The sequence below is a fragment of the Eulemur rufifrons genome, chromosome 1 (assembly GCF_041146395.1).
Source record: "Eulemur rufifrons isolate Redbay chromosome 1, OSU_ERuf_1, whole genome shotgun sequence".
NCBI classification, from domain to species: Eukaryota; Metazoa; Chordata; class Mammalia; order Primates; family Lemuridae; genus Eulemur; species Eulemur rufifrons.
Window position 1 is genome coordinate 57,415,213 of NC_090983.1, and position 13,528 is coordinate 57,428,740.

The window sequence follows — 13,528 nt, forward strand, 5'->3', positions numbered from 1 at the left end:
TCCCACCATATACACAGCACAGCATAGACCTAAATGTAAGAGTTAAAACTAGAAAACACGTAGGAAAATCATAGGTATGAATCTTTATGACCTTGGATTTGACAACAGTTTCTTATATACGACACTAAAAACACAAGTGACAAAAGAAAAAAGTAGACAAATTAGACCTATCAAAATTAAAAACTTTTGTGCTTCAAAGGACACCATCAAGGAAGTGAAAAGACAACCTTCAGGAGGGGAGAAAATATTTGCAAATTATATATCAGATAAAGGACTTATTATCCAATATATAATTATATATAACAAACACAACACTAAAAAGACAACTTAATTAAAAATGGGTAAAGAATTTGAAATGTAAATCAAAATCACAAGATACCATTTCAAACCCACTAAAATAAATATAATAAAAAAGACAGATAATAACAAGTGTTGGCAAGGATGTGGAAAAATTGGAACCCTCATACATTGCTGGTAGGAATGTAAAATGGTGCTGCAACTTTGGAAAAGAGTTTGGTGTTCTTCAAAAAGTTAAACATAGAGTTATTATGTAATCTAGCAATTCTATTCCTAGGTATACACCCAAGGAACTGAAAACTTGTGCTCACACAAAAACCTGTGCATAATGTTAACTGCAGCATTATTCATAAAAGGTAAACAGCAGAAACAACCCAAAAGTCTATCACCTGATGAATGGATAAATAAAATGTGGCGTATGTACACAATAGAACACTATTCAGCAATAAGAAGAAATGAAGTACTAACATATGTTGCAAGCTGAATAAACCTTGAAAACATCAGGCTAATTGAAAGAACCCAGTCACAAAAGACCACATATTGTATGAAACCATTTATATGAAAAGACCAGAATAGGTATATTATTTGGTTACAAGGATTTTTTTCTAAGCAGCTAGGATAGGTTATCACCACAGACCATACCTCTAAGTTATCTTATTGGTAGCAGGACAAATTTCTATTCTGAGGTCTATGTTCTAGGTAATTCACTGCTGTCTAAACCTCAAGAGCTTTTATACATTAACCAGAGGGAAGAAGAAGAATTACATCTCAAATGTAATTCCACCCTTAAAGTGAAGTAAGCAAACCAAAGATTTCTTTAAAACTCAGGTTCTCAGAAATCCTACACTGAAAAGCTTTACTCTTTTGAGAAAAATTTCCTGGATTTTGCTTGAATTTCTTCTATTTAAATTCTAACCACTAGTTCTGCAAATAATCTTCAAAGAGCTCCAGCTCTGAAAAAATTACAGACACATTATATTCAAAATTACTTCAATGTTCCCTACCTACAGCCATATTCACTACCTACAACCATATTAAACTATAATGAGGTCTTATAAATGTCTTGCCAACACACAGTGCTGCTGCTTGGAAATGATTTTCATAATAAGTGCCCAGAAGGGCTGTGAGTCTCAAGGAGAAGGGGTGTGTATGTGTGTAATTTGTTACTGGAATCCCAGTAACAGACATTGTTCACTTAAAAACCCCAACTTTATTGTTTTTCTAGTGGGGTAGAAAGTGAAAGTATTACTTCCCTTTGCTTCTCTACTTTCTCCAATTTCCATCGCTTGAATTTTCCATTTAAATCGATCTTCCAAAATGGGGAAAAAAAAAAAATCTACCATCAATGGTAGACTTCCAGTGATATGGAGCATTCATTTTTTTTTCTTAGTTCAAATAATAGCTTTCCAGAAAATGATTAATGACAGTGCACCTATTTTCTATAGAAAGGACTGTCAAATTCTATCCAAATCTGTCTTATCTGTTTCTTAGCTCTCAACAAAAAGAAAAGACATCCTGACATTCATTCAGGAGCCAAAAAGAACTTCAGGGGTTATTTTTGAGTCATATCTTTCATCTGCGTTAGCTGTACACACAGCTGATGGGTAGAATTACTTAGGACAGTCATTTTCAAACTTTAACACGTAGTACAATCATCCGGAAGACATCGAAAAAGAGATGACCAGGTCTCATCTCCGAAGTTTCTAACTCAGCAGGTCTTGGGTGGGGGCTCAGCAATTCGCATTCCTAATAAGCTCCCAGGTGATGCTGGGCCCAGGGACATCCCTCTGTGATCCCTGACACACACCTGGTTACAACACCATGTTTCCTTTAATTCCAATCCTCATGGCTGAGGTTCTTGAGTCATATTCTAGCCTAGTGTCTAAGATGACAGATGGCTTCCTGTGGCTTCAGGACATATGTTAATCACTTCCTTTTCTAATTACCCCGGGGACAATATTAGTAAAGAGTGCAACCCTCCTCTGGAAGAAGAAATCAAGCTGTTTCTTGAGTCTCTCCCCAACTATCTTTAAACCTTTTACTAAGTATTTAGAGTAAAATTCAAAAGGAGGATGGTTCATAAAGCTAGCCTGGAAAGGCGGCTCCATCAGAAAGAAGACTGGCATACTCACCAGAGAGGAAAAATACCCAGTCTCGTGGTGATAAAAACCATGGCAAACATAACAAACAGGAGATCACACATTTTCTGAAACTTGGCGTAATTTGCCATTTTGGCAGCCTGTGAAAGGAAGGAATGTGACATATTAATTTAGTTAAACTGATAAATAAAAAGTTTCTTTCCATATGCATGAGTCTCCTGTAAGATAGAACTTACCAGATGCGTAAAATTGCCTGCTACTTTGAAATGTCATGCATCATGCATCAGTATTTATAAATTACCCATAAGTTGAGTGAAATGCAGCATTAGCCATAAGTAGAATTACTGACTGTTACAGATTTAATAAAATATTCAGCAACCTGAAAAATTCAATTTTATGGCTGATTTCAGAAAAACAGAGAGAAAAATAAGAAATTCTTGCATTATAGATGATTTTAGCAAGCCAGAGACACCAAAACAGAAATTCCTCATAACAGGTCAAAATAGAAAGTGCTGGATAATCCTTTAAATCTTTAATGAATCCCAAATACTAAGGTCATAAACTTTATACAGAATATATGGAGATATTCTGTATTTTTCTTAGTTCTACTTAGAATTATAAGTTTTCTTTAAACATATACAGGGAGTACTTTGGGAGGATAGTTTCCTGGCTTATCCTTATAAATTTAGAAATGAAGGAAATGTCAAGATCATTTCTTTTTTAAATTTTTATTTTTAATTATGCTTGATACAGGCATACAATGTGAATTAATCAAATCAGGGTAATTGGGATATCCATCGCCTCAGGCATTTATCATTTCTTTGTGTTGGAAACATTCCAATTCCACTGTTAGTTATTTTAAAGTATGCCCTAACTTACTGTTGATTATAGTCACTTCGTTGGTTTATCAAACAGTGTTCATTCTATCTAACTATATTTTCACACCCGTTAGCCATCTGTACTTTTTCTTCTTCTCCTCATTACCCTTCCCACCCTCTGATAACCATCATTCTACTCTCTGTCTCCATGAGATCAATTGTTTTTAATATTTAGCTCCCATATATGAGTGAGAACAAAAATCATGTTATTTCAACCCAACCGATCCATTTAGGTAGAATTTTCAAAGTTATATTGATGAGTCATTTTCTAGATGAAAGTCACTAATGTTCAAAGTCTCTAATAATTTATGACAGTGATTTAAGTGACTATTTTTATTAATATATTATAAATTAGTCTAGGGAAGAAATTGCACCCCTTTCTCTACATCTACTTTTTACAGGTCATCCTAAGTAAAAACAGGTGAGACTGAAAACCGTTTTGCTTGATCACCTCTTTTTACATTTTCACATAGAATTCACAGCACCTACACACAGGGTTATAAATTGACGATGTCTTCTGGATTCATAACATTATTTTCTATTTCTTGGAAAGTTAAATTAGCTGAATTAAACTAAAAAGATTGTTGACAGTATCCACAGAAGCTATAATTTACTGGCATTTAAGTAAAGCACAAAGCTATAAGAGAAACGTATTCCTAAGGGGAAATATCTATTAACTGAGTGGAAGCCAGGATTATGAGGCTTTTAGTTTCATGAATACTTTGGGTATAACATCATGAATTATGATAAAAGAAAAAGCACCTTCTGCCTTCTTCTGGCTAGGCAAAACATGTGGTTTTTCTTTTACATTCATTCACCAGTATCCAGTAAATAAGAATTAAACATCAACTTTTCAGAAATGTCTAGGCCATAGATCCCACTTTGAGGAGTTGACAATTGATATATCATCTCATTAATTGGTTTTCTCAAACGTTATTTATTTTTATAATGGTAAAGAGAACCCAGGTGATGAAGAATATTTGTTTTTAAGCCACATGACTGGGATTTCTGCATTATTTTTCTTTTCAGGATAAAAGCAGTAGGTGACAATTCAGTCAAAAGTTTCTGAATCCTGGCACTACCAAGCACCACACCAGCCAGTTATTTCCACAGGCATTACAGTTGGCTGATTGTACAGGATTGATTTCAAAACTGTAGGTTGCTCTACAAATTTCTGCTTCCAGGCATACTTAAGATTAAACCAAATGGTCACGATTTCCAGGAGATTGCCCTTATACTAATTATATTTCTCCTAAAAAAATTATGTTGAATAGACTTTAGCTTGAGTCACTTAAAAATCATAGCGTCAAATTATTGTTTGAATGATCTAGCCCATTAGGGCTGTTTTTCTGTTTTATAGCATTAAAGGACCAGAATTTTTAATAAAGTACCGTATATCCTTCAAATCTTAACCTATTACCTTTATAGTAGATTCAATTTTATGGCATAGAATTTCTGCTTATATTGCAATAATGGATCATTATTTGAGGGCATATACATTCTATATTTACAATAACAATAAATGCTTCAAAGGTGGGGAAACCATGGGCCAAAAGGAATAAAAAAAAAAATCTGAATATAGATTCTAAGACCTATTTCTACATGGAATTTATATTTTTATTAGTTAATTTTGACCAGTTATATAAATTTCTTAGCACAAAATGAAAAGACTTTTATTTATTTATATAACATTATTGAGCATGACTCTTCACTGGAACCATAATTAGGAGAGTAAATACCACATCAAAATTTTCCTCGGGATTTTACCTTTGAAATATGCTAGAGCATTTTTATTTATTTATTTTACTACTTTAAGAATTCTACATGATGATTGTTTAGAAAGTTCAAGTGCAACCATTATTTCCACACATACTCTTTATGCTTATATACATAGAAAATCATTTCTATATATAATTTAGAATTCACATACCTTTTTCACTGTAAAAACACTAGGACAATATGTGTATTGGCAATAAAAACTATGACTACTACTTAACTTCACTGGGATGTACAGCTCCCATTAGTAACTAACCTGAGTTATATAAAATTTCCCCATAAATCAGTGTGAAACTTACAACACAAGAGACAAAACCCACTCACATAATAATTTTCCTTTGTAAAATCATTCATTCCTTAGTGTGGAATTATAAAGGTTTCCATCATTCTATTAATAAAGTATGCTAACCTTTTTTGTGTAAAAGTTTACATACTAATTTAAAGTCTCGTTTCCACCAATATAACCTATGAAGAAACACTCTGCAGTTTTAAAGCAGTTGTCTATATGGTCCCCAAGCACCATCTAGCATCACACTGAAGAACTCCTGATCCAGAATTCCAGATTTTGTATTCTTACAGAAGAAAAGAAAACTTTTACCTCTAGAAGAGCATCGGCTGAATCATGAAGACAAAGGACCAGGGTCCCCACTCGGGCCATATTGTTGACATATGAAAAGGTAATCAAGGAAATGGCTGTAAGGTGGTGCAGGAACATAATGCCAAAGTCCTCGGGGAAGAAAAATAATAGCCACGTTAGGGTTTAGCAACATCGCAGGATTTCCACTGATCCATTCAACCACTGAACCAATACTTATTAAGAACCTCCGTAGGCCTACCACCGAGGATACTAAAATGAATAAGGTATAATTCTTATCCTCTGGGAGTCTACCATACACTGAGAAAGACACACAGACTAGTGACTATGGAGAATGCAATCGATGCTAGGACAAAGACCAGATAATAAAGGTAACAAAGACCATGTACTAAGCCATAGAATTTGAAGCTGTGGGAGAAATCAGCCCAAGATTTCAAGCAAAGAAGCACATTACTTGGATTTGAACTTGAGGAAGATCTTTGGGGCAGCTGTGCTGGTCCAACTGAACCACTTCTCTGACCACTAGTGGCTGGGGCTTTGGTTGTGTTTCTGACCAGAGTGTGACATCTTTGAAGGGATAGCACGCTAAGGTCAGAGAAAATGGACATTGCATGGCTCTCAGACCTAAGAGTATGCTAGCTATAGAAGGCCTGAGAAGAAGCCACATAGTGGGGTTTAAGGGGGTGCTGTGGTCTGAATGTTTGTGCTCCCCCGCCCCCCACAAATTTATGTTAAGATCTTAATGCTCAAGGTAATGGTATTAGGAGGTGGGGCCTTCAGGGGGTGATAAGGTCATGAGACCAGAACCCTCAATGAATGGGATTAGTGCCCTTAAATAAAACAGCCCCCGAGAGCCGCTTTGCCCCTTCTACCATCTGAGGACACAGACAGAAAGCACCATCTGTAAACCAGCAAATGGGCCCTCACCAGATACCAAATCTGCCAGAGCCCTAATCTTGGACTTCCCAGCATCCACAACTGTGAGAAATAAATTTCCATTGTTTTCAAGCTTCCCAATCTATGTATGGTATTTCGCTGTAGCAGCCCAAATGGATAAAGACAGGTGGTGATTGTTTCCTGTTATCTCAGATTCCTTGGAATGTGTATCTCAGTGTTCACTTCCTTCTGGAATATGCCTTTTGGGATACTAAAACAAGAGACCTACCATGTTGGATTTTCTGATGGGTCTTCCTATACAAACAAGCCCTACATTTGCATCATTATCTGGCCATAGTCATTAGAAAAAGAAATATTTGGCAGTAGTGATAGCAGATTATCCACCCTTATGCTGGTCAGCTTCAAAGGAGCTTCCTCTTGGCCCCAGTGAAAGATCATCTGATATTATCTCCTGACCATCTGGACATGGTTTGTTTTACTATGGAATTTCTGTTGCTTAGAAATACAGTCTCCTTTACTGATATTTTTATTCTTCTCTAATCTATTTATCTCCCAGAGTAAACTTGAATTTCTCTGGGACTTAAATGCCAAGATTGGCCCTAAAGTCGCTCTATTTGAAGCTTTTGGAGAAAGAGGACAACTCTCCTATAGATCATTCCTCTAAAGACAAATAAGTTGGCCAAAATAAAAAGCATATCACAACTGACATATGAATAGCTCCTGATTATGAGAAAGAACATGTGGGTTAACCTTAGGGAATTTTTCCTAAATTTCTATCCTGGGAAGTCAATATTCATATGGTCATTTATTCATTAAAAATATTTATTGAGCATTTACAATGCTCCAGACACTGTTCTGAGCTTTGGGGATAAATAAGTAAACAAACTAAACAAAGATTCCTGCCCTTGTGGAGCTTATATATTAATATCTTAGTGGAGCAAACAGACAATACACCTAAGTAAATGATCTTTTACATTAGGAGGTAAAAAAGTGCTATGGGGAAAAAAAAAAAAAAAAAGGACAAATCAGGATCAGGTAGGGAGTCCTGGCTGCTGGGAAGGAGGATGGCAACAGGGAACAGGGGGCTCAGGGCAGGCCCCCCTGTGGAGGTGAAGTAGAGGATGAGGGAGCTAGCCTTACAGACAGATGGAGGAAACACTCCAGGCAGAGAAAACAAAAAAAGCCAAGGCTCTATCCATCCTCCTCCTTCTATCCTGACATGTTCAAAGAATAGTGAGGAGGTCAGTGTGGCTGGAGTCAGGTAAGAGGAGGAGAGAGCAGTAGAGGTGAGAGTGGCGATGTTATAGATTTTTTACAAATTACTAGCTTCTTGCTATTACCATTTATTTTGACAAGACATTTTAACTTCGTTGACTAGAAAGTAATCATTTCATGCTTTAATCCCTGGCATATAAGCATCCTGCATAACATTTGTACTCACATATAAACTAGGAGGTTAAGGGGTCAAGAATAAAATTAATTCTGGGTTGTTAAGGACTTAATTTTATTTACCACATTGGAGTAGCTACAAAGCACTGTAAAGTACTCTCTATTACTACTCCTGGTCATCACCAGCACGAAACAGGCCTAGGTTTTTATTCTCACAGAACACTTCAAAAATTCCTTCCTTTGGATATCCCCTTGGGATTATTCTTCAGTTTGTTTGAGAATCAGTATATGCAATAGTGCTAAGGTTGGTGGATGTTCCATCTAGCTACGTGGACTTTGTGTTGATTTACATTGGCACCAACAACTGACTAGGTCAGGCAGAGTCCTCAGTTCCATGTACATCTGACTTACTCTTTTTTTTTTTTTTTTTTGAGACAGAGTCTTGCTTTGTTGCCTGGGCTAGAGTGAGTGCCATGGCGTCAGCCTAGCTCACAGCAACCTCAAACTCCTGGGCTTAAGTGATCCTACTGCCTCAGCCTCCCAAGTAGCTGGGACGACAGGCATGCGCCACCATGCCCGGCTAATTTTTTCTATATATATTTTAGTTGGCCAGATAATTTCTTTCTATTTTTAGTAGAGATGGGGGTCTCACTCTTGCTCAGGCTGGTCTCGAACTCCTGACCTTGAGCGATCCACCCGCCTCGGTCTCCCAGAGTGCTAGGATTACAGGCGTGAGCCACCGTGCCCGGCCCTGACTTACTCTTTTACTCAAGGGGAAGGCGGAGGGCCTAGTGGTGTCTCTTTCTCTAAGCTGCTCTGTACTCTCCCTCTATAGCCATTTAGCTCTCATGGCATCTGCCCTGGTCCTTGACTCCCTGGCTGGAAAAGCTACTTTCTTTTGGACACCCACTTACCTGTCCTGGCCCTACAGTCACCCTTTCTACAACTCAGGGGAGTCTCTGTCTCTGATTTCTATTCTCCAGTTCGATTCAATTAAACAATTGTTTTTTGTTCAGTTTGTGGTTAAGGCAATTTCTATTTTAAAAAAAAACGTTCAAGAAAGTTAAAGCCAGGGTCTTATTTGCATGACTGGACTCCTGGAGAAGGTACATGTCTTATTTAGCTCAATGGACAAGTGTGGAACACATAGTATGTGAGAGCTAACTTGTAATGCAGGGTCCAACTCTTGTTAATTTTGTAATTTTTGGTAAGGGCATCAATTTCCTCATCTGTACAATTAAGAGACTGGATGAGGTTATTTTCAAGCTGTCGACTCTATAATTCTAGGCTTAGTAGCTGCAGTGATTACATTTGAAGTCTTTAATGTACTAATTTCATACCTGTGTAAGTGTGTGTGTGAGAGAGAGGGAGCACACGCAAGCATGAGTATACACACATGTATCCTCTTTATTCAGTAGCTCAGCAGCTGTTGATGGCACTATAGTTTGGGGTTTGAAAAATTAACTTCAATAATTTTAATTGTTTAAGTGATTCTGTGTTACAGGTTATTTTTTTCCCTTGGAAAGTACTAACATTTATACTAGTAATAAATCAATCACACGTTGATATAAACAGTACACTAGTTCCTAAATGAAGTCAGATAATTTAATAAATGAAGTACAACTATTTCTGTTATTTTCACGTAAATAAACTTGTAACCTTGCCTCCAAACTGGTCATGATACATTGATGGTGGATACCATTCTTGGAAGAATCATGTATCTTGAATCAATTAATTGTAACTGCCCACAACAGAACCAAGCACTGCGAACTCAGTGGCCTGGTGACCTACCATTATGTTCCTTCCTCTAGAACCACATTTACATCTAGTTCCCAACTCACTGGCAGAAGAGAAATGATGACCACACTCAGTTTAATATGTAATTATGTACAGCTACAACTTATCAGTTTTACCTACTTCTGAAATTCTGATGTTTTTGTAGTATCTGGGGGTTTTTCTAAGTCATTAAAGTTGGACAATACCAACATGCCATAGATGTGTAATAAAAATTGCACTGATAATGTTTTCCACTGAAAGAGGAAATCTATTCTCTCCAGGTTATTATTTATTAGGTTTCATCACCTGGAATATAGTGTTCTACCAGACAATAGCTTCTTCAAAACAATGGATCAATTAAAGTAGAGCTAACCTATCAACTGATATTGTAAGCTGTTTCCTAAACATAATTAAATGAAAACACACAGTACTTAATTCAACAGTTCAATGAGTTTATATTTGCCCAGGCTTAATACACAGTCTCACTAGCTGAATGCCTAATCAGAACAATACTTCCCACATTTTTCATTGTGCAGCCCAAAATGACTGCTCTCAGCTCACTGAAAGAGAGTCTCACTATTTAATTTTAAAATGAATAAATATAAATTGATTTAAATACTTATGAAAGAATAGTACCATTTTATAATTAAGTTTCCTAATTTGTATCTGATATTATATAAATGTCAATAAACAACGCAATGCCCTTGGCAATATAGCAAGGCTCCTTTAAAAACGAGAGTCTTGTTTTTCAGACAAAGTTTGCATTGTGGAGATGATTTTTGCATATAAATACCCTGGTCCTAGAAAACATTTGTTTTATTACTGAGGGGCTCAGAGTTATGCCCATAGCAGAAGACAAACTTTCATTATAGTCATATCTGCACGAATATGAAAAAAGCATGAATAATGGATTTTGTTTTTCCTTTTCTGCTTCAGAAAGCATTATACACAATAAAATATCTTTAATAAAAGTCATGCAGTCATTATTTTTTGTGTTATTCACATCCTCTTACCCTGACACATTTCTTTGAGTAGGCGCTGAATCTGGCCCAAATAAGAGTTTTTAAATAAATTGTCAATTTGGATTTTATCAATGCAGGGTGGAAAACTTCCATCCTTATTTGTAACTGCTGTAAGTGATTGGCGTGTATGTAGACACAGGCATGGCTGAAAGAACATTAGCATTTCAGGTTGAAATGTTTTCCTACATTTTCCATAGCAGCAATTAAGTGGAGAGATTGTGATTGCTTTTTCGTCCTCAGACTGAAGATTGATCCCAAAGCTCTTATTCAAAACAGACTAGCCAGGCCACCTGCTTCAGTGGTGTCCCCAGTCTCCTGCTGTTCTGCCATATTGTTTCTCTCACATTCACAGCCATCACTGAGGGCTCCTTCTACGTTCCCTGCCTGACATTTACCCCAACTTCAGCCCTTATTTCAGTGGATTCCCCTGTGTTAATTATTTGGGAACAACAAAAAATCAAATGTGGTATGGACTCAAAATCAATTATTAATAGAATGAGTCTGAAATGAAAGAATTCAAGGAAGAGTCATCCATTTTATTACCAAAGCTGATAAGATCTTTCCAAATAGCACTGAGGGAACCTATGGCCTTGGGGCCACATGTGGCCTTCTGGATGCTTGAGTGTGGCCTTTTGACTAAATCCAAATTTTACAGAACAAATCCTTTTAATAAAGGGATTTGTTTTGTGAAGTTTGGATTCGGTCGAGGGGTCACACTTGGGGATCTGGAGGGCCATGTGTGGCCCTGAGGCTGCAGGTTCCCCGCCCCTCCTCAACTGCTAGACTGAGAATCGGCATCTTCAGTTCTCCAGTGGAACTTTATACACAATAAAATATTAGCACCAAAAAGCCTGAGCGATCAACCTCTCATTGAGACATAAGTGTGAGGTTCTATAAATGACCAGGCTGTAGGGGCATCTGAAATAATGCTGTCTTCAGGGGGCATCTCCAATTCATCTCGATGTGCATGCCTTTATGAAAACAAAATTCATCCATTTCTTAGTAAAAAAAAATATACATGTACACCATAAACAAGAAACTTGTTCCCTAAATTCCCATTTGCTGGATAAAATATTAATAATTTTACATAGTCTTTTGGGAATAATCTTTGCAACTTAATAAGGAAAAACATTAGTGAGTTTCTTCATAAAAGGAATAAGACCAAGATTTTAATCAAAGGCTGATTTAGATGTGCACAGATGGTGAAGAATATGAAATACTTCTAAAGTGCAAGGCAAAGAAAAGGCTCTTCTCTCTCAGATGCAAATGGCTTGTATTTAGCTTTCCTAAATTTAATAAATAAAATTAATAAACTTGTAATCTAACTCATATGAATAGAAATCAGGTAACAAGCACCAGGTTACCCACTGAACAGGTTTTCAAACTCTCTAGGAAAAGAAGGAGAGCAGCATAGCTTAAAGGTGATTTCATTTTATGGCAACTGTAGTAATAATAGGAATCCTCTTTTTTTGTTTTTTTTAAATAGTTCTTTTTCAACACAGTATTCCCGGGGGGAGGGGGAATAATTCTCTTATTTGAACCTTCGAGGCTCATAGAAATTTGCATGACTTTTAACAGAGTAGCTTGTTCTTCTTTTTAGGGAGCAGTAACAGTAGTTTTCCTTTCTTTTCACTTGGGATTTTGCAACCTGGGGGTAAAACTCAGAATGCTGGGAGCAGCACTGGCTGTTTGAGAAGTGGACTCCAAGCATGTAACTTGGCAACGTGCAAGGGAGAGCAGCCACTCAGGCTCCACCTCCATTCCAGAAGGAACAAACAGATGGAGAGGGTGAGGATTTCAGACGAAATTTACATATGCCAAGAATAATGAGTTAAACAGCTTTTCCATTGAGGAATATAAAAATATAATAGATTCTCAACCTTTGGAGATGGGTAAAGTCCTGATGAATTGATGAATATATACATGAAACCTCTTGAAAAAACAAAGAAAATCAAAAACCAAAAATGCAAACTAGTGTACTAACAAATCTTAATATTAAAGCTGTGTTATAATCAAAATAAATCCTAGAATAAGTCATTAAAGCAAAAAGGAAATATAATATCATGATAATTACTGCTTTGTCCTGCCTTAATAAAGTTTCTAAAATAACTAGTAGCACAACTTCTACGGCCTTAACAATTTGTTTAAAAAGAATAAGAGACTAAAAAACTATTCATGTTTTGAGACAGTAACTAAAATTAAAGTATATTTAGGGTGATTTACAGTTGGTTCTGAGTTGCTCTTCATTAGGCAATTTGAGGAAAAATCATACCTTTCTCTTACCAGTGCTTGATATGAAGAATTCACATGAATGTATATAAATGCCAACCTTTGGGTATCTGCAATTTCCCCCAATTTATCTGGCTATTATATTCTGACTGGACTTGATTTTTGGCTCACTATAAAGAGTTGGTTAAAAGGACTATTTAAAGGAAGATATTTCAAATAAGGCTCTTCAAAAGCTGTGTAACTAGAATTCACTTTTATTCTCACGTATAGCCTAGGTTAAACATTTATAGGAAAATCCAGAAAGGAATAAAAACTTGTGAATTATATGGGAGATGTTTGTTCAATCATAAAGTGGAGGAGTCCTGGCAGGAATGAGTCGATTATTTTGTTCTCTGAAATTCAGTCTGTGAAAAAACCTCATTCACACTAAATCTAGAGTCAAATCTATTTCAACACTTTTCCCCAATAGATTAGATTTTTCTCTTTTTGGACTAACTGTATCCAGATTTAGGTCCCTGAGGGAGATAACTGTCACACAGACTTCATTTTAAAAACAGCAAGTGCCAATAA

The 13,528-nt window shown here is 36.4% G+C and overlaps 1 protein-coding gene across 2 annotated transcripts in view; it reads right to left on the bottom strand.

The window, feature by feature from the left end:
- CERS6 (ceramide synthase 6) overlaps positions 1 to 13,528 on the bottom strand; it is a 261,277-nt gene that overhangs the window by 38,779 nt on the left and 208,970 nt on the right. For both annotated transcript variants that reach the window (XM_069494452.1, XM_069494528.1), the window contains exons 7-8: positions 5,649 to 5,777; positions 2,430 to 2,536 (exon numbers count right to left, since the gene is read on the bottom strand). In XM_069494452.1, the coding sequence (XP_069350553.1) occupies positions 2,430 to 2,536; positions 5,649 to 5,777 (236 nt within the window). The remainder of the gene's footprint in view (positions 1 to 2,429; positions 2,537 to 5,648; positions 5,778 to 13,528) is intronic.